The sequence below is a fragment of the Megascapheus bottae genome, chromosome 6 (assembly GCF_031878675.1).
Source record: "Megascapheus bottae isolate mThoBot1 chromosome 6, mThoBot2.hap1, whole genome shotgun sequence".
Lineage (NCBI taxonomy): Eukaryota > Metazoa > Chordata > Mammalia > Rodentia > Geomyidae > Megascapheus > Megascapheus bottae.
Window position 1 is genome coordinate 50031114 of NC_143514.1, and position 21082 is coordinate 50052195.

General features: G+C 43.9%; 2 protein-coding genes across 2 annotated transcripts; both read left to right on the forward strand.

Moving 5' to 3' along the window:
• Magoh (mago homolog, exon junction complex subunit) lies at nt 1-8179 on the forward strand. The gene is made up of 5 exons (XM_090333746.1): nt 1-218; nt 2651-2709; nt 3896-4006; nt 6291-6373; nt 7938-8179. The coding sequence occupies exons 1-5, from the start codon at nt 131-133 to the stop codon at nt 8035-8037; spliced, it is 441 nt and encodes a 146-aa protein (XP_090189872.1). The 5' UTR covers nt 1-130; the 3' UTR covers nt 8038-8179.
• Nucleotides 8180-10143: 1964 nt separating this feature from the next.
• Nucleotides 10144-17917, forward strand: Czib (CXXC motif containing zinc binding protein). Its single transcript, XM_090334810.1, has 8 exons — nt 10144-10235; nt 10427-10510; nt 11448-11504; nt 11933-12014; nt 12208-12239; nt 15327-15404; nt 16169-16234; nt 17131-17917. The coding sequence occupies exons 1-8, from the start codon at nt 10230-10232 to the stop codon at nt 17206-17208; spliced, it is 483 nt and encodes a 160-aa protein (XP_090190936.1). The 5' UTR covers nt 10144-10229; the 3' UTR covers nt 17209-17917.
• The last annotated feature ends 3165 nt before the right edge of the window (nt 17918-21082 follow it).

The following is a 21082-nucleotide window of genomic DNA, read 5'->3' on the forward strand; positions in this document are numbered from 1 at the left end:
GCCTCGAGAGATAGACATGTTAGCAGCGACCCGGCGTTGCCGTCACTTCCGCGCACCGCGGTTGTCGTCCGTCCCAGTCGCGGGCCGCCGCGGGGTGATTTAATTGGGTTCGGGTTGCTTTTGGCGAGCCATGGAGAGTGATTTTTATCTTCGTTACTATGTAGGCCACAAAGGCAAGTTCGGTCATGAATTCCTGGAGTTTGAGTTCCGGCCTGACGGTAAGAGCGGCCTCCGCGCGTGGAGGGCTGGAAAGCGGCCTGGGGATGCGTGGGGCTCCGGGATGGGCGGGAAGAGCCGCGGCGGGCACTGAGACCCGTGCAGCAGTTCTGGAACAGCTGCCCGCTTTCTGTGTTGTTTCCGTTTGTGGTTGGTTTTGTTTGTTTTCTTCCTAACCAGATACAAGGATTTCTATTTAGTGAATTTAAAAAAAGCAAATTGCTGAAATTTTGACAAACGTCGTTTAAGCGCCCACTTTGTGCTGGGGTCTGTTCCATCCCGTAGGGGTAGAGCAAAGAGAATTGTCTGGATAAACTTCTCTCCCTAGTGCTGAAGAGAACAAAATGTTGGAATTATTTATGGATACACTGCTTTCAGATAAGGTATTTTTTTTTTTTTTGGCCAGTCCTGGTGCTTGAACTCAGGGCCGGAGCGCTGTCCTTGGACTTTCTCAAGGCTAGAGCACTACCACTTGAGCCTCAGCACCACTTCCAGCTTTTTCTATGTATGTGGTACTGAGGAATTGAACCCGGGTCTTCATGCATGCTAGGCAGGCACTCTACCACTAGGCCAAACTCCTGGCCCAAGAGAGCTTTTTGAAGAGTAGATACTTGAATTTCTGGAACCAGCCTTGTGAAGCTAGGAAAGAGCATTCTGTAGAGGGAGTAGCAGTGTTAAAGCCATAGGGGATAGATGTAGAAAAGATTTAGGAAATAGTGGGAGGCAGAATCAATTGACTTGACTGGTTAATAATATTTGGGGAGGGTGCATGGAGAAAAAAGAATCCAAGATCATAGAAAATTGCAACTGAAGCCTGGCACTGGCCTACAATTGTAGATACTCAGGAGGCTGAGATCTGAAGATTGTGGTTCATAGCCAGGTGAGAGACAAATACAAGGAACACTGGTTACCCTGAGAGTCATAGAAAATTTGTGATGTGTGTGCATGGTAGGAGTTGATTAGAAAACTTATTCAAGAAGCTGTTTTGGAACATTTACAGCAAAGAAGCTGGAGGCCAAAGCGTGCATGGAATGGCTCAGGCAGAAGCACTACTATGTAGGTGGTACTGAGGAATCGAACTGGGGTCTTTGTGCATGCTTGGCAAGCACTTGACTGCTAGGTCAAACTCTCAACCCCTGTTCTGTTTTCTTTCTATTCTCCATCCCCTCCATATACCTACACTATTCCTTTGGTTGCACATGTGCCCTGAGGGATTTATGAATCAAATGTGCTCAAATGATAAGAATACAGTGTTTCACAGAAACAGATCAGTGTTTCATGGTCACATGGAAGTACAGGTAAATATTACATATATGGAAATGGAAATAGGAAACTTAGGAGACAGGGGCAAGGTGATTGATGGGAGAGTGAGGGAGAATGATGGAGTGACATTGAGTAATATGCATACTAACAAATAGACACATTAAATTGAAAGCCCTGAATATACTTATTTGGAGATAATAGTAGAAGAGTTTTTTCATATATTTTTATTGTAATTAATAGAATTAATAGATAGAAGGTGCATTACTTCACATTGATACCCTTTCTCATGGCTTGGTCCCCATTTCCCTCCTCCACCCCCACCCCTCATCTTGGTTTTCCCCCTTCCCTATCCTATTTCAAATAACCAAGTAAACATATATACAATATATCAGATAACAAGGTAAAATACTGTAACAATATGAGATAACTAAGGGACAGCAAAAGAGATGAGAGATAACATAGTACATTAAGGACAATAATCACTCATATGGCTTTAGAAAAGAGTTTTTATAACTTGAAAAAAATTATTCAAACAGCGTTCTACAGCTTTCAAAATGCTTTTACAACTCTTGAGCTTTTTGCAACTCCTGAACTCATATCCTCTGAGATAAGTTATCAGTTATCCCTATTTTTAGTTGACAATACTGGTTAAGTAGAAATGTCAAAGTCAGAAAACAGCTTATTTGTATTCTTTTGCCACATCATAGTTGCCTCGTGTGTGTGTGTGTGTGTGTGAGACTCATGGGGCTTGAATTCAGGGCCTGGGCACTGTCCCTAAGCTCTTTTACTAAAGGCTAACACTCTACCACTTTGAGCCACAGCACCACATCCAGTTTTCTGGTGATTAATTGGGGATAAGAGTGTCACAGATGTTCTGGCCAAGCTAGCTTTAACTGTTATCCTCAGATCTCAGCCTCTTGAGTAGCTAGAATTATAGGCAGTGAGCCACTGGTGCTCCAAGCACTGAACTGTAGTTAGATGGCAGCTGAAAAGTTGTTTAAAGTAAACTGAAAAGACTAGTATTGTTGAATACCAGGAACAAAGTAGTAATCTGTTAGACATTTTAAAGAACAGGATACAGTTTGGGCAAAGCTAATAGTCTTGGCAGGCCAATGATTTTTTTGTTCATATGTTCTTATTGTTCATTGCACTTCTTTTGTGTTCTTCACAGGAAAATTAAGATATGCCAACAACAGCAATTACAAAAATGATGTCATGATCAGAAAAGAGGTATGAACCTTTGCTTCATTTCAGTTTAGCCTTTCCTATTCTTTCTAGGAATTTTTGTTCTTTGTAGGGATTATATTGAAAGATAAAGAATATAAAAGTAGGCCAATATTTATAAACAGCTATGTTATTTCTGTTAGCTTCTTTTTTTGTTATTTTTGTTGTTGTCAGTCATGGGGCTTGAACTCAGGACGTGGGCTCTGACATTGAACCGCAGTCCTCATATCTTAGCTTCTTGATTACAGGTGTGAGTCACCAGTGCCTGACTGCTATTTTCTTTTAGAATAATAAATCAACTACTAGTGACGTGTGGGGTAGGGGGTGGGGGAGTAGAGAACACAAGTTGTGTTCAAGCAATATTAGTCTATAGTGATACCTTGATCAGGGCACTGTCAGGGTTAGTGTTTGGTAAGGACCCGGTATATGCTTTCAAGATTTTATTAATTTATTTATTTTTTTGGTCGTTGGTCACAGGGGCTTAAACTCTGGGCCTGGACCCTATCCCTGAGCTCTTCAGCTCAGGGCTACCACCCTACCCCTTGAGCCACAGAACCACTTCTGGTTTTCTCGTAGTTAATTGGATATAGTCTCACGTTCTTTAATGCCTGGGCTGGCACTGAACCTTGATCCTCAGATCTCAGCCTCCTGAGCAGCTAGGATTGCAAGTATGAGCCACCTCACCTGGCTTCATGATGGTTTTTTGTTACTACATCCTCCAAAAATGACAAATTCTATGTCCTTAGAAAGCAGAAGAGAAAAATGGGGGTAGCCCATTGCCTAGAGTCCTTCTCATGGCGAGGACTCTAGATGATACAGTCATCTAAATGCCACAACTCTTAGTACAGTTATATTGGGATTAAGTTTCTATATAAATTTTAGAGGGGACACAAACGTTCAAAGCACAGCAGGAGTGATTTACAGACTTTCCATGTGGGTGAACCGAATGTGCCAATAGGTAGTTACAACGATAGCTGGGGAGCATCTGCACTGTTGTCCTTGGGTGTTTCTAACCTGACCTCGTCTTTCAGCATGTAGGTATCAAGCATGAATGTCTTCCCAGTTAAGGAGATGCTCCAGATAGGTCTTCAAGAGCAGTCATTCTTGCCTTCTCTTACTTTCTGAGAGTGTTGCTTAGGGATACAACCTAAATTCTGTTTGTTTGTTTGTTTGTTTTGAATCTTAATTTCAGGCTTATGTTCATAAAAGCGTGATGGAGGAACTGAAGCGGATAATTGATGACAGTGAAATCACCAAAGAGGATGATGCTCTGTGGCCTCCTCCCGACCGGGTAGGCCGGCAAGTAAGTGTGTTTACTGACTGTACTTGTAGGAAAGAAGCCTTAGAAGATGAAGTGTATTGTTCTGCATATGACATTGAGTTCACTTAGATGAAGCTTTGTGGAGCCCTGCATGAAGCAGATTTCCAGCACTTTGGTCAGAGGGAGCATTAATTGCACGATAGGATCTTGAAGAGCAAGTGGTATTGCTGGCCTGCTGGAGCCCAGCCTGACTTTTGTTCCTGCTGCCTTTTGGGTGGACTAACAGGAGACAGTCTACTCTGGCTTCACCAGGTTCATTGCTGTTTCCCAAACACACTCCGGTTCTTAGTGGGCCTTGTGCACAGGGCCACCATCTGCCTAAACTACCTTCTTTTAACAATGTACAGACTACTGTTGAGGTCTTCAAATGTTACTTCCTTGGTGCCCTCTTGTCTACCCATCCAGTCTTAAGATCTTCCCCAATCATTTGTTTATTATGTCATTGTCTAAAAACATTGCATTTACCTTTCTTACCTTCTTACCACAACTGGCACTCAAATGAAAGATTTTTTTTTTTTTCTTTATGCTGAGACTGGGGCTTGAACTCAGGGCCTCAAGCTCTCACTTGGCTTTTTCCCTCAATGCTACTGTTCTAACACTTGACCTACTCCTTCACTTCTGCCTTTTTGCTAGTCAGCTGGACATAGAGTCTCATAGACTTTTCTTTAATGGCTGGCTTCGAACTATGATGCTCAGAATACCAACTAAGTAGCTAGAATTACAGACATGAGACCCCAGCCCCTGGCTGAAAGCTTTTTTTTTTTTTCCTCTGTCAGTCCTGGAGCTTGAACTCAGGGCCTAAGTGCTGAGTCACCAAGGCTGGTGACTCACACCTGTAATCCTAGCTATTCAGGAGTCAGAGACCTAGAGGATCACAGTCTAATGTCAGTTCAGACAGAAAAGTCTAAGTCTACATCTCCAAAATAACCAGCCAGGTCCAAGAGGTGAGACTTAAGTAGTATAGTACCAGCCAGGAGCAAACAAGATGAACACCATGCCTTGAGTTATAGCCCCAGAGTTGGCTTTAAAAAAAAAAACAAAAACAAAAACTGGGCACTCAGTGGCTTACACCTGTAATCCTAGCTACTCGGTAGGCTGAGATCTGAGAATCATAGTTCAGAGCCAGCCTGGGCAGGAAAGTCCATGAGACTGTTATCCCCATTTAACCACCAGAAAACCAGAAGTGGCACTGCGGCTCAGTGTGGTAGAACACTAGCCTTGAGCTGAAGAGCTCGGGGACAGGGCCCAGGCCCAGAGTTCAAGTGCCATGAATGACCAGAAAGGGCGCGATATAAGTTTTATGAGGGCAGAGCTCTTCATCTAGTTTGTTTGATCTTACTTCTTCTTTCCCAAATCTTGGGGAAAATACATGGCCCATCAAGTACCATAGGGTGTTTTGTTTCATTTTGTTTTTTAAAGGTTTGTTGTGCTTCTGTAACTACTTAGAAAAATTAAGACCAAGGGACTGGGAATTTGACCTAGTGGAAGAGTGCTTGCCTAGCATGCACGAAGACCCAGGTTCAATTCCTCAGTGTCACATACATAGAAAAAGCTGGACATGATGCTGTGGCTCTTCAAGTGGTAGAGCTCTAGCCTTGAGAAAACCCAAGGACAGTGCTCAGGACTTGAGTTCAAGCCCCAGGACTGGTGAGATGGAGAGAGAGAGAGAAAGAGAGAGAGGGAGGGAGAGAGGGCAGAGAGAGGGAGGGAGGGAAAGAGGGCAGAGAAAGGGAAGAAGGGAGGGAGGGAGGGAGAGAGAGAGAGAGAGAAAGAGAGAGAGAGAGAGAGAGAGAGAGAGAGAGAGAGAGAGAGAGAGAGAGAGAGAGAGAGAGAGAGAGATATTAAGACCAAATCATAAAGCTAATAAACGACAGAGATAGGATCAAACTCAATGTCTGGAATCATTTCCTTTGTCCCATGTTACCAAGAAAGGTTGAATCCTTTTATATTTCAAAAACTAATCTACCTTCCTTACTTAGAATGAAAACATATACAGAGTGTTATATAAATTTTTGTAAACCTCAAAGGTCTTGGAGCCCTGAGGACACCTTCTTCTTGAGCCACTTGAGAAAGCTGACCTTCTCAAGTGTTAAACAATGTTGTCTTTATTTCTAGTGCTGAATAATTTAGTGCTTTTAGTAAGCTGCCCTTGCTTTTGTGGACACCTATAATGGAGTTTGGGTGATTTGACAAATGAGCCTTTCTCCCCTAATGAATGATCTAGTTCTGCCTAATATAGATTTTTTTTTTTAATTACTGTTCCTAGGAGCTTGAAATCGTTATTGGAGATGAACACATTTCTTTCACAACATCAAAAATTGGTTCTCTTATTGATGTCAATCAATCCAAGTAAGTGTATATGATTCTTATATCCACTGTTTTAGAGGAGATTGCTAAGAAACTCTACTAATTTAGTCTAATCCATTATAGGAAGATGTACAAATTCAAAACAGAAATGGGCAAAAATTTCCCCCTCTTAAGGACGGGACTCAAATTGTAGTTATACCTCAGTGTCCACAGGGGATTGGCTCCACAGCCCAGGCACTAAAGTCCATGAGACTCTTATCTCCAACTAACCACTAGAAAACTGGAAGTGGCACTGTGTCTCAAGGAGTAGGGCGGTAGCCTTGAGCTGAAGAATTCAGGGACAGTGTCCAGGCCCAGAGTTCAAGCTCCATGACCGACAAACACTTATCAATGACATAGAGGGTTACATAGGGGCAGACAGAACAGGAGATGAAATATTGGCCAACCAAGTGTTTGAAATAAACTATAGTCACCTAGTCTGGAGCACTTTCTCTGTGAAGTTCCAGTAAAATATGAAATCTTTTAGTAACTAAATTATAAAATTCCCTGGGGTAAGTCACAAAAGTTGAGACATGAATCTTTGTACCATAAGGAGTCCTTAGAATTGGGCAGCCCCGGCTAGGAGCTTAACTTAGTGGTAGAGTGCTCTCCTAGCATGCATGAAGCCCTGGGTTAGATTCCTCAGCACCACAAATACAGACCTTGAGAAAGCTCAAGGACAGTTCCCAGGCCATGAGTTTCAGCCCTAGGAATGGCAAAAAAATATAGATAAGATTGATTGATTGATTGATTGATTGATAGATTGGAGCTGGACATGCTTGTAGTCTTAGAAGATCAAAGCAGAAGTTTAGTTGTCATAACTGTAAATGACTGGAGGCTAAAGCGAGAGATTCATGACCAACTTGAACTATATAGTGAGACAGTGTTAAAAACATACATACACAGAGGAGGCTGAGATCCAGAGGATCACAGTTCAGACATATCACAGGCAGAAAAGTTCACTAGACTCCATCTAGTGAAAGTGATAGAGCACCAGCAGTTAGCAAAAAAGCCATAATACTTGCACCAAAAAAATGCAAAAGCACAAAAAATACAAATTGAGATTTTAAATCTCTTATTTAAATCAATAGCTTTTTTTCTTTTAAATTTATTTCCTCATTAAAAGAAATTACATTTAACTGACCCCAAGGTACTTATTTATTTTGATGATACTAAGGATTGAACCTAGGGCTTCATACTTTGTAGGCAAGGTCTCTGTCACTCTACCCACACTCCCAGCCCTTTTGTTTTTATCTTGTTTTTTGTTTTTTTTTGTATATAAGATCTCTCTATCTTCTATCTCACTGACCTAGAACTGTGATCAATCATCCTGCCTCCATTTCCAAAGTAGCTGAGATTACAGGCATGCGCTACTATGATTAATTTCTGTTAATATGTGACCTTCTCCTTCTTTATGGACATTAGTTTGATCAAAGTTTTAATGCAGTTATATACCTTTATGGGGTACATTTTTGGAAGATAATAAACAGGGTTATTTTTTTTTCCTTTTCTGTCAGTTTTACAGCTCTCTAAACTTTTCTCTTTTTTTCCTTTTTTTTTTTTTTAGAGATCCAGAAGGCTTACGGGTATTTTATTATCTTGTTCAGGACTTGAAGTGCTTGGTCTTCAGTCTTATTGGATTACACTTCAAGATTAAACCAATCTAGATTGAATATTAGTGTGGACCTGGTGTGTGTGGATGGGGGTAGGGAGGAAATTATCAGGAAATTTTGTGTATATTGGCAAATTTTTTATAGATTGTAAATGATTGTCTTTAATAAATATGTGATTAAATTTGTTTTTAAAAAATCTATATAGGTGAAAACCTATAATCTGTAAATTATTGCCAGAAAAAAACTAATCAGAAGCCAGGTATTGGTGGCTCATGCCTGTAATCCTAGCTGTTCAGGAGGCTGAGCTCTAAGGATGGACATTGGAAGCCAGTGAGTCTGTGCAACTCTTATTCCCAAAGTGGTAGAGTACTCACCTTGAAAAAAATCTCGGATATCATCCAAGCCCTGAGTTCAAGCCCTACAAAAAGAAAAGCATCTAACCATCTGTCCCAAAACTACTTTACAAGAAATAAAAGAATAGAAAAACATGTTTTAAAATAAAGTCAGATTCAAGTCAGTAATGTTCAGAGAAAATTCCAGGACAAGCCACCTGTCTTCCTAAATAAACTACAGGGGAAAACAACGTATAAAGGAGATCTGAAAGTCATTAGTTGTTTAGAGTTTATCCCAGTGTGTAGAACACTGCTCAACTAGTGTGAAGCACTAGATTTGACCTCAGCATCACAAAACAAAGAATGTTTCTACCCTGTTTGGATCATGATGACAAAATGTGCAACATTAAAGAAATGTGTACAATAGCTAGGCATGGTGGCTGGCTACTCAGGAGGCTGAGATCTGATGATCAAGGTTCAAAGCCAGCCTGGGTACAAAAGGAGCTGAGACTCTTATCTCCAATTAACCTGTAAAAAAATCAGGAAGTGGGGCTTGGCTCTAGGGTTGGGTGATAACCTTGAACTGTAAAGTTCAGGAACATTGCCCAGACCCAGGTGTAGGGGCCTAGGCCCAAGGGCAGGGCAGTAGCCTTGAGCTGAAGAGCTGAGCTCAGGGACAACACCCATGCCTAATAGTAAAGTAGTAGCCTTGAGCTGAAGAGCTCAGGGACAGTACCCAACTAAAAAATGTATAGATATATCTAAGTCATTAAAAACAGACCAGTACAGTGTAAGGATTTCTTCAATAGGCAACTCTGTAGGAACTGTTTCTGGATGCCAAATGATATGGCTTTTCTTTTTTTTTTAAATATAATTTTATTATTAAGGTGTACAAAGAGGTTACCATTCCATAAGTAGACAATGGGTATTATTCCTTCTGGACAATGTCATCCCCCCAGTTTCCCCCTCCTATTCCTGCCCACAAGTTGCATAGTTCATCTTTTACATCGTATATACTGAATGCTGCATTTGTTCAGTCTCCATCTGTGCCCTTTTGTCCACCCTCCAATAAAAGACAAAACAAAAACCCCAAAGCAAAACACCTACATCAAGAACAACAAAAAAACATGTTTTCTGTTTTTCTTTTAAAATTTTGTGGCTTCTTTAGGCAAGAACCTGGTTGGCTGAAGTTGTCTGGCTCTGGACAATGTCCCCAGGTATTCTTAGAACAATGCTTTTCCCATTCCACTCTGCCCTGTTCAAAAACACAGGAAAAGCAAGGGGCATCCTGAATCTGACATACAGCACATCTCCTATAAGGTCTACAAGGCACCCTTGTGATAAAGTAGACATGAAGTCAGTCACTCAAATCTTAAACGACACCGGTTGTAACGCTCCCAAGTAGGCTGTGCCTCCTAGTTCTATCTGTAGTCTCAGAAGGTGACAGCTGAAGTGCAGTGCCCAGACTCGGGACCAACCAAACCTTGGGGACGGGAGGAGGGGGCGGGGAGAGGGCGGGGGCCAAGAGATCTGAGAAGGAACGGGAGACCCAGGGGAGGTTTCCAGCGGAGACTGTCTGGTCGGTTGTGCCGGCACAAAAGCGAGGTTCAGTAAACATCTGCGGCGGCTTGGCAGACTTGGGAAGCGGGCGGTCTGAGCACGGACACCAGCTCACTTAACCAGGAAAAAAACCCTGGCGGGCGGGTAGGACTCAGATACCAGAGGGGTTGAAGAAGACCAGAGCTTGCGCAGGAGGGAGGTCCCGCCCCCAGCCCCGCCCCCGTCCGCAGGGCCCCGCCCCCGTCCGCAGGGCCCCAGTCCGCATTGAGGCTGCACAGGCGGCGGCTGCGCAGGCGCCTGCTTTTTACGACTTGCCGGAAAACAGCCGTCACCGCCGCGCAACGCTGAGCCGTCATGGGGGTAAGGGGGAGGCAAGGGGTGGCGGCTCGCTTTCCCGGGCCGCCGGGTTGGAGGTGTGGCGAGGATCTGGGGGAGCCCGAGCTCATTCGAGGTGGGGGAATGCAGAATAAAGGAGGGCAGGCGTTGAGAGGGCGGGAGGCCGAGCTTGGGCGGGAGGGGCGGGGCAATCAGCCTAGAACCCCTCCCCTCAGAAAATCGCGCTCCAGCTCAAGGCCTCGCTGGAAAACGTCACCAACCTGCGGCCTGTGGGCGAGGACTTCCGGTGGTACCTGAAGGTGAGGCGGGGCCGAGGACAAGGGAGGGCGGGACATCCGGTGGCAGTGGTCCTCCAGCTTTCAGTTCCTTAAGATGGAGAAATGTTTCATCTGACAAATGATCCGATTTTCTTTTTTCTTTTATTTTTTTTCTGGATGGAGGATTAGATTTATTGGTTAATCTTTAACCAAAAGGCCCTGGAACTTTTTTTTCCTAATTTTCCCCCTATTTAATTATTTTGTGATGTGTAAACAGACACTGGACAAAATATTTCTTAAACAGACTTTGCGATTACTTAATGTGAATAAATTCACCCCTCTTATTGGTTGATCTGGGTTTTTATTTTGTACATGATCTACCTTTACTTCCTCACACAGGTAAACCTGGTTTTCCAGTGACAGTCTGCCAGGGTCCTCTTCTGAACAGTTTGAGGTCCATCTCTGTCCTAGATCCCAGAATTCCTTCCGTTTACCCTCGTCTAAATCTCAACATCCATAAAATGCTCTTATCTTTCAGGAAACTATCTTTGACCACTTTCATCAATATTATGAAGCCTGAGTTTACTTAAGGATGGATTTTTTTTTTTCTTCAGTAAGCATAGCCTAGTGAAGTAGACAGAAAGTCATAGTGATGGATACTTAAGTCAGGGACCAACAGGGCTTGTGGAAACATGAAGGAAGCTCCTAACTAAACAGCTTAGCTGGAGTATGGGGTCCTCTTTAGGCCCTTCCTGCATAAGTCTTGTATCCTTAGCCAGCTAGACCACTTCTTAGGAGTAGTATGAAAACAGAAGAACTTGATTAGTGCTTTGCTTGTAGATAAGTCAGATGATGTCCTTGTGGGGGGTGAAGTGACAAGAAGATAAGGTATGATCCTGTATACCTCCACTGTCCTTACACTTCCCTCAGTGTCTCCCAAGCCAGCTGCTTTACTAATACCCTTCTTATTTTCCCCAAGATGAAATGTGGCAACTGTGGCGAGGTTTCAGAGAAGTGGCAATACATCCGGCTGATGGTAACTGTCCTTCCATCCCATCACCCCATACACACCTACCAGCAGGCATGCAACCTTCATCTCTCTAGTCCCTTGGGCCCTGTTGCTTGTGGTTTTGAAGTGCAGGCATCACTGCTCAGCACAGTAAAAAACAGACAACTTTGGGATGTGAGGCAGAGTTCCCATTTAGGGAGAGACTTTACTCCTTCTCAGGAAGACTTCCCCCATTTTTTTAAATGTGCCCTGGAGTTTCAATACAGGGGTTTGTACTTCATGTGCTCTACCACTGAGCCACATCCCCAATCTCAGTCCCCAGGATTTCTGGCCTCAAAAGTCATTCACCTCTATATCTTGATCTCTTCAATTTGATAATATATGATAGGTAGGGATTTCCTCAGGTTCTTCATCTACTTGTCATGTGACTAGAGGTGCTGTTTGCTTCTTTCCAGGACAGTGCGGCCCTGAAGGGAGGCCGTGGCAGTGCCTCCATGGTCCAGAAGTGCAAGCTTTGTGCTCGGGAAAACTCCATCGGTAGGTCTGACTATAATTACTGAGTTCTTCCAGGCTGGCCCACAGCATCCTGGTGCCAGACTGATAGCAAGGTAGACTCAGGTCTGAGAGACTGAAGCTTATAAGACATTATCTCTCTTACCCAAGGACACATCGGGTACCTGGGTGGGGCCAAAGCAAGGATTCAAGTTAACTTTGTCTTCTTATGTTTCAGAGATTTTGAGCAACACCATCAAGTCTTACAATGTAAGTTTGCGGTAGTGGTGGGTTAACACTAAAATGGGGTCAGGGGCCAGGAGTTTAGCCTAGTGGTAGAGTGCTTGCCTAGCATGCACAAAGACCCAGGATTGACCACATACATAGAAAAAAGCCAGAACTGGTGCTAAGGCTCAAGTGGTGGAGCTCTAGCCTTGAGAAAATTCAAGGACAGTGCTCAGGCCCTGAGCACAAGCCCAGAAGTGGCCAAATAAATAAATAATAAAATAAAATGGGGGCCAGGAGACCTGAGTTCTAGAAATCTAGCTGCATCAGAATGACCTGTCGTGTGATATTGTCACTTGTACTTATTTATTCTTTTTTTTTTTTTTTTTTCCAGTCCTGGGGCTTGGACTCAGGGCCTGGGCACTGTCCTTGAGCTTTCTCTAAGCTAGAGTTCTACCACTTAGCCACAGCACCACTTCTGGCTTTTTTCTGTGTATATGGTACCAAGGAATTGAACCCGGGTCTTCGTGCATGTTAGGTGAGCACTCTACCAGTAGGCCACACTCCTGGCCCCCTTATTTATTCTTTTTTTTTTTTTTTGCCAGTCCTGGGTCTTGAACTCAGGGCCTGAGCACTGTCCTTGGGCTTTCTCAAGGCTAGAGCTCTACCACTTGAGCCACAGCACCATTTCTGGCTTTTTTCTATGTTTGTGGTGCCAAGGAATCGAAGCCAGGTCCTCTTGCATGCTAGGCAAGCACTCTACCACTAGACTAAACTCCCGGCTCTTTATTTATTCTTTTTAATCCTTGAACTCAGTCTTCTTTTCTTATGCTCCCAAATGCTGTGATTATAAGTGTGTACCACCACACCTTCAAATTATTTAATCCACTTATTTCAATTGTCCATCTCCTCTGTCTATCATTTTATTTAACATTCACCAAATGCATTTTAGCGCTTTTCTAAAACTGCTAGGCTGTGGGAGCTCCAGAGGCCTTTAGCCAAGATAGCCACTGTTTCCATGGCTGAAAGTATCTCCCTTATCTTCATCCTAGGGCTCTATAGATAGCCTCAGTGAAACCCAAGTTGAGACTATGTCTTGGTGCATACTTCCTGGAGAGTACCAATATAATTATTAGTTAGGTATCACTACATAGCAAGCTCAAATAACCGCTCAAAAGAGCGGTTTGTTTGTATTCACCTATTTCTTGTTAGCTGTTTATTTAAAATATCTAAATTTTTTAACCAGGTACACTGGTGGCTCATACCTGTAATCCTACTTCCTGAGGAGGCTAAGATATGAGAGACAAAGAAAAAAAGTAAGGAGAGAGAGCAGGAGAAAGGAATAAAAAGAGAAGTGGTAGAGCACTAGCCTTGAGCACAAAAGCTCAAGGACAATGCCACGTCCTGAGTTCAAGCCCCATGATTGGCACACAAAAATAATTGAATTTTATCAAATTCTCAGCATTGTCTTGAAGTTAAAAAGAGAAATTATCATTTGTGTGCATGTGTATGTCCTGGGGATAGAGCCCAGGTCCTCACACATGCAGAGCATGGAGTCTACACAGAGCTACACCGCATGCTCTAAAGAGAGAAATGAAATGAGGGCCTGCCCTAAAGTCAATCAGAATGTAGTATAAAGTAAAGACCAACCAACAAAAGACAAACCAAGGCCAACAAAAAAGTACTAGATACTTGGTTAAAGTACAGGGCCTGATTTTGTAGTAAGTATAGGATAAGAGTGAATGGATGTGTGCACATGGCACATGGGACCTCTGAGGTCATGGATAAAGTGAGCACGAACTTCCTACTCTCCCCTTCAAAATCACCCTCTCCACACACATCCCAAGAGTGGCTTAAAAACCACTCTTGAAGAAGGTTATGGTTTGGGGCTGGGCATTTGGCCTAGTGGTGGAGTACTTGCTTAGCATGCACTTAGACCCAGGTTTGATTCCTCAGTACCACATGCATAGAAAAAGCCAGAAATGGTTCTGTGTCTCACGTTGTAGAGCTCTGTCCTTGAGAAAGCCCAAGGAGAATGTTCATGCCCTGAGTTCAAGCCCTGACACTGGCAAAAAAAAAAAAAAAAAAAAAAAAAAGGTTACATTTAGCAAAAGGCTATGGCTAGCTAATCATGGGGATGCAGACAGAAGGCTGAGGCAGGAGGATCTGGAGTTCAAGGTCAGCCTAGGATACACAGCAAGACTCTGTTTTGGAGAGAGAATGAGAGAGAAAAAGAGGTGGGGGGGTAAGGAGAGAAAGGGGAGAAAGAGAAGTGTTTGGCTGAGACTGGATAAACTGGAGATTTCATAGCTTAACACTTTTTTATATTTTTGATGCTGATAATTTTACTTCCCATTTATCAAGCACAGTGTTGAGGCTTATGCTGGCCTCTATGTATGTTCCAAGTTCTCACAATAAACCTATAAAGGTTTCTTAGCTCCTATTGACAGTTTAAAAATCTTACACCCAGAGCCGGGCCTGGTGGCTCACGCCTATAATCTTAGCTACTCAGGAGGCTGAGATCTGAGGATCAATGTTCAAAGCCAGCCCAGGCACAGAAGAACCTGAGACTCTTATCTCCAATTAACCTCTAGAAAACGGGAAATGGGGCTTGGCCCAAGGGTAAGGCAATAGCCTTGAGCTGAAGAGCTTGGGGACAGCGCTTAGGCCGAGTTTAAGGCCAAAGACCCACAAAAAAAAAAAGTGGGGGAGGCGTGCGCCAGGAGTTTGGCCTAGTGGTAGAGTCCTTGCCTAGCATGCGCGAAGACCCAGGTTCGATTCCTTGGTACCACATACATAGAAAAAAGCTGGAAGTGGTGCTGAGGTTCAAGTGGTAGAGCTCTAACTTTGAGAAAGTCCAAGGACAGTGCTCAGGCCCTGAGCTCAAGCCCAGGACTGTCCAAAAAAAGAAAGAAAGAAATCTTACACTCAAATCACAGCCCTGTCTCATATTCAGACAAATTTCCAACTCCACACTCTTCTGCAGCAGCCATGTCTGCAGAAAGTCTTGGAGGGAAAAGTGCCCAAAGCAGGCTTCTTTCAGAAGAGAATGCTCCTGATTCTAGTCCCAAGTGGCAGAAAGCATAGGGGACACAGGATTGGGCCTCTCTCATCAACTTACTTTCTTCCTAGGCAGAAGACAATGAGAAATTCAAGACAATAGTAGAGTTTGAATGCCGGGGCCTTGAACCAGTTGACTTCCAGCCCCAGGTGGGTGTGTTTTTCTGTGTCCTTGGAGAGGATGTGTAGAGTGACAGCAGAACTTTGCTTCCCAAAGGAACTGTGACTAGGGCTTCTTTCTTCCTTCGTTCCACCCTGGGGATTGAACCCAGGGCCTTGTGCATGATGTAGGCAAATGCTGTTCCACTGAGCTACACTCCAGCCCTGGATTTATTCCTAGGAATAGTAATTGTAGCCTGTTAAGTGCCTAGTATATGCTGAACATCATGCTTATCACTTTTATATGTAACACCATTGAATCCTCACTGTTTGTCAGATAAGGAAGGACTACAGAGGCTTTGCTGCTTGCCCAGCTTTACAGTTAGTAAGCAATTTGCTGTAATTTGAACCCAGTGCTCTCTTATTTGGGTGACATTTACCTTCTATCAAGTCTGTGAGATAAGACAGAAGAGATGACTTGGCATCCTCACCAGTAAAGACACGCAGGTCCAGAGGGAGGAATGCCGTTCCCAGGCCCTTCATCAAGTCAGAGTAGTGACAGTTATCCCACTTCTGCCTTCTGGTCTGGGGCTGTAATTTGGAGAATCTATTGCAGTCCCGAGGCAGCTGTTATTTCTTGGAAGCTCGGAAGTCATTCTAGAACAACTGTCCACTCTATCTCTGTCCTTTGTGGCAAAGGCTTTGCTGGAAAACCCAGCTCCCTAGACATGCCAGCCTGGGGCCACCTTCCCTCCCCCGTTTCCCCCCCCCCCCCCCGCCCCCCAGCCTAACTGCTGCTTTCCTGTCTCCTCAAGGCTGGCTTTGCTGCTGAGGGTGTGGAGTCAGGGACAGTCTTCAATGACATTAATCTGCAGGAGAAGGTATGAGACCAAGGGGCCCTGGGTGGGGAGGGGGTGGGGAGACCAGAAGGCAGAAGTGGGATACTCTTTCTTATTACCCCTGACTTGGTGAAGGACCCCAGGTGTTCTCTCTGGGTGGGGTGCCTGCTAGGACTTGCCTTTTGGTAAACAATATCAGTGGAGAGCTGGCTCTGCATCTTTGTGCTGTGTTTTAGTGATTTTGCTGTTTTATGGTCATCTGTGGTGCTGGACGTCTGTCCTGTGTGTATAAGTGTTTTGGTTAGGCCTTGAGGAGAAAAAGGACAACTGGGGTTTTTTTGCATAGCACCAGTAACAACAGGATCTGTCATTTACTGGGGTTCTCTCTGTGACACTGCTGAGTGATTTACCATGTGTTTCCTCATTTGAACTTTCAGTATTCAATCTAGTGCCCATTTTTGCCCCACCCTCCTCTTTTTGTTGTTGGTGGTCGTGGTCATGGAACTTGAATTCTGGGCCTTCACATTGTCCCTGAGCTCTTCAGCTCAAGGTTACCACCCTACCCCTTTAAGCCACAGTGCCACTTTCTGCTTTCTGATGGTTAATTGGAGTCTTATAAGAGTCTCATGGACTTTAGTGCCCAGGATGGCTTTAAATGAGATCCTCAGATCTCAGCCTCCTGAGTAGCTGATATTACAGGCCTGAGCCACCACACTCCGCTTTTTTTTTTTTAAGGATAGAACTGAGGCTTCGAGTGACATGACTTGTTTGTGGTCACAAGCTGACAGGCTGGAGCCAGGCCTAAGCTGTCTAGCTCTGTTTAGGGTTATGCATATTCACAAATAGCTGAGATTGTGCTGGGCCTTGGAGTCCCCGTTATCCACTCTACTCTGGCCTTTTCTGCTTTGAGAGGCTAACCCTGCCCTCTTACCCCATAGGACTGGACTGACTACGACGAAAAGTCTCAGGAGTCTGTGGGGATCTATGAGGTAACCCACCAGTTTCTCAAGTGCTGAATGCTTCCTGCACACTTGTTCTTAAGGACTATGAAGAGACCAAGTGCCCAGGCAGCAACACCCACAGAGCCTGGTCCCTCAGTTCCTTGTGTCCTGGTAGCTGTGTTTAGGTCTTCCAATCCACATGCTGCGATTTGTCATGGTTCCCAAGTCCCACCAATGAAGCCCCCATTAAGTCCCTGTGGAACATGAAGATAGAGCGAAGGAGCAGCCACTTCCTCACAAATAACTCTGTATCCTGCAGGCCTTTGCTTTTTGACAGCTTCCCATGGTTCAAAAACCCATGCCTGATGGAACCTGCAAATGATGCAGGAATGCACAGCTTCTAAGGGCTCTCCAGCTCCTGGTCTAGGACCAGGTCAATGCAGAGGATGAAAGGCATCGGGGCCAGGGCACAAAGGACAGGAAAACTTCCTTCACTTGTGGAGTGAGTGGTGAAGACATTGGTTAAGACCCGCATAGTTATATGGCCCAAGATCCTCATGCAGTAGAGTTGTTTGCTGCAGCAAGAAACCAGAAGCCACCACTCCAGAAGTCTGTTATGCTCTCTGCTAAAGTCTAGAATTTTTTTTTTTTGAGGAAGACTGAGTCTTGCTGTATATCTCAAATTCATCTGTCCCAGTCTTCCAAATACTAGGGTTATAGTGTATACCACCATGTCCAACAGAGTCTAAAATTTTGGAAATAAAAATTACACCTTTGTTTCATACTTCGGTGTGTGTGTATGTGCCAGTACTGGGACTTGAACTCAACAGTTTCTTGATCTTAGCTTTTTTGCGCAATCCTGGTGTTCTACCACTTGAGCCATACCTCAACTTTTTGCTGGTTAATTGGAGATAAGAGTCTCTCAGATTCATCTTCCTGGGCTGGTTTTGAACTGTGATCTCCAGAGTTCAGTCCTGAGTAGGTAAGATTATAGATATGAACTATTGGTGTCCAACTTGGGTCAGACTTTTTGAGAATGGGAAGGCTCTGCTCCACCCCTGTGCTGGCCTTGGCCTTTGAGCAGGGGTCCTCCAGTCTCAGACTCAACTGATCTATCCAAGGTTTTGAGGAGGTGTCTGTCTGCATTATCCTCTTCCAAATCCAGCAGCCACATTCCATCTCGGTGCCCTGCCTTCTGTTTTCTGAGTTTTCCTGCACCTGAGAGCAGAGCTTCTCTAGTCTCCCCACCAGTCTGCCACCCTCCACAGGGCCCAGTCCACTGCTTTGCTCACAAACAAGTTATTTAGGAAATACTAGGCTGAGGAAGAAACCTGTCTTGCTTTAAATCACAGTACAGTACTAGCCAATGTATATTATGGTCATAAATTAAACTAAAACTATCTCAAGGTTTCCTCCATTTTGTAAATTATTTCGAGAGGTAGGGAACCCTACCCTTCATAGAGTAAAGGAAAATGAAATAGACTACAGAGAAAATATTCAGTAAAATTCAGTTCCCATTTAATAATGAAGAAACTCTTAGCAAACTAGGAAATAGAAGGGATGACCTCCCCTCAAAGAAGACACCTGTAGCTGAGTGTGGCAGCACATATTTGTAATCCCAGCACTTGGGAGGTAGAGGCAAGATGATCTTTAAGTTTGAGGCTACCTTGAACTACATAGCAAGAACTGATCTCAAGAAAAAAGGGTGTGGGGTTTTGAGGAGTGGGGGAGGAAAAAAACTAAACAAAGGGATTGCCTAACTGGGGATTAAAGTTCCAGAGACACCATCTCAATCAATGGCTGGATGAGGTGATGCATACCTGTATACCTGAGGTGATGCATACCTGTTTGTGCAAACCCCCCAGCTATGGGGGTAAGCACAAGTAGGAGAAACACAGCTTATGTATAAAGTGAAGTCTTAGCTTGAAAATAACCAAGCAAGTGTGTGGGGGGGGTGGGGGAGAGGGATATCTATAGATAGCCTAGAGCAAGTGCTAGGTTTTGTAAATGAAAAACTAGATGTAGCCCAAGATCAGGGGAAAATGGAAATGCTTTGATCACTGCTGTTAATTGCACCAGAGGCTTACTGGTATGAAAAGATAACTAAAAACTACGATGAAAAGATAGAAAATGATGCAGTGTTTCACAGAATATACTTCTCCATTAGAATCCAAAAGAATTACCTCGTGCTAGATTTAAAATCAATATACAGAAATCAAATGTGTTTCAATATATCACCCAGGAGCAAAGTGCAACCCAAAAAGAAATACCATTTATAAATGTAACAGTTACAATAGCAGTGTAGTTCACTGATGAGTTCACTGTACTTCCTGAAACTATGTGTCCCAAATTACTAGATATTAACCAAAGAGATTTATGAGTTTAATAGAGAAAACTATTAAGCTCTCCTGAGAGGTCTTACAGTTTAAGATTTATACTGTTATTGTTTGGGGCAGTACTGGGGGCCTTGAACTTGTTAGGTAGGTGCTATGCCACTTAGGAATATCTTACTTTTCAGGTAAGATATTGTGGTTTTTGTCCAAGGAAAGCCCAAGACCACACCTAACCTATTTGTTGAGATGGGTGGGTCTAAGTTCTTTCCCACACTGCCTGATTTCCCAAGTAGCTGCAATTATAAGTAAACCACCATACCCAGTCCAAAGGGAGGCCTGTCTGGGCTCTGCCCTTTATCACCAGGCAGCATATACTTAAGTGATGAATAAAAGGTACTTCTTTGGAACACACTGCAGAACAGAAGTATCCTGTCAGGTAGACTTTAAAAGCTACTGGACCTGGGAACAATGGAAGAAGAAACTGCATGCATCCTAAATTCTATACTGGCTCTCACTTGGACTCTGTTCTCAGGATGCCCTTAAAGTATCCCTGAACACCTTTTAAAATACCACCTTTGTCTAAACTTCTCTCTAGATCTGTGTTCTTGTGTAACAATGTTGTGACTAGGGAAGACTGGGCAGCAGGCCTTGTGTACCCAAAGAGGGCAGAAGCACACAGAGACTTTGCTTGGCTAGCCACACTGATCAAGCATTTCACACTGTCACCATTCCTCAGCCAGGTACCACTGAGGGGCCCTCCCACTCCAGGAGAACTTGCTTTCATGCCTGGCCTTCAGAAAACCCTAGGACCCACAGTACTGGACTGGCACCTTTAGCGTATCTGGACATTGACTTGACATATATTCTCTGAGGCCTGGTCAAGAAACTGGGTACAGTCAGACTTGGGCACTCTTGCTCAGAAACAAGGAGTCAAGTAAGGGGTGAATCACCAGGTTTCACAGCAGGACACTAGATTGCTATTGGAGCCCAACAGAATATTCACAGCACACCCACACAGTGTCAGGACTTGGTACACAGGACCAGTGTGAGCAGTGATTTGATGAGAAATGCAGAGAGCCTGCAAGTGACCTAGTACCCATTTGGAGCCAGACCAAGGCCCAGATGTCTGAACTCTGGAGACAGAGCCTGACAGACACACCTGCCAGGTCCTCCTCCTATCAAGTGTTAATACCTGCCGTCCCGCTCTTCCCTGTGCGCTGAGAGGAATCTGGCTGTGCTTTTTAAGTGAAAGGATGGAGGTTGCCATTCTTGGCCTGCTGCTTTCTACTCAGAAAAAAAAAAAAATGGTTTGAAACACAAAAATCTATTAGAAAGGGACAAAAGCTAAGTGTTACTTATAAAAGTAGTGCTTAAAACCCAGCACTCAGGTGACTTATGCAAGAGGATTGCAAGTCTGAGGTCAGCTTGGATTACATAGTAAGAACTGTCTCATTTTTTAAAAAATGGTGGCTCATGCCTTTGATCCTAGCTACTCAGGAAGAGATCTGAGGATTGCAACTGGAAGCCAGCCTAGACAGAAAAGTCCATGAGACTCTTATCTCCAGTTAACCACCAGAAAAAAATGGAAGTGGTGCTGTAGCTCAAAGTGGAAGAGG

Bases quoted from the DNA above. Each gene is read 5' to 3' on its own strand.
- Magoh (XM_090333746.1), top strand. From the start codon at position 131: ATGGAGAGTGATTTTTATCTTCGTTACTATGTAGGCCACAAAGGCAAG. The intron at 219-2,650 runs GTAAGAGCGGCC...TGTTCTTCACAG, and splicing joins GTTTGAGTTCCGGCCTGACG to GAAAATTAAGATATGCCAAC. The intron at 4,007-6,290 runs GTAAGTGTGTTT...TACTGTTCCTAG, and splicing joins CCGACCGGGTAGGCCGGCAA to GAGCTTGAAATCGTTATTGG.
- Czib (XM_090334810.1), top strand. The intron at 12,015-12,207 runs GTAGGTCTGACT...CTTATGTTTCAG, and splicing joins TGCTCGGGAAAACTCCATCG to AGATTTTGAGCAACACCATC. The intron at 15,405-16,168 runs GTGGGTGTGTTT...TGTCTCCTCAAG, and splicing joins CAGTTGACTTCCAGCCCCAG to GCTGGCTTTGCTGCTGAGGG.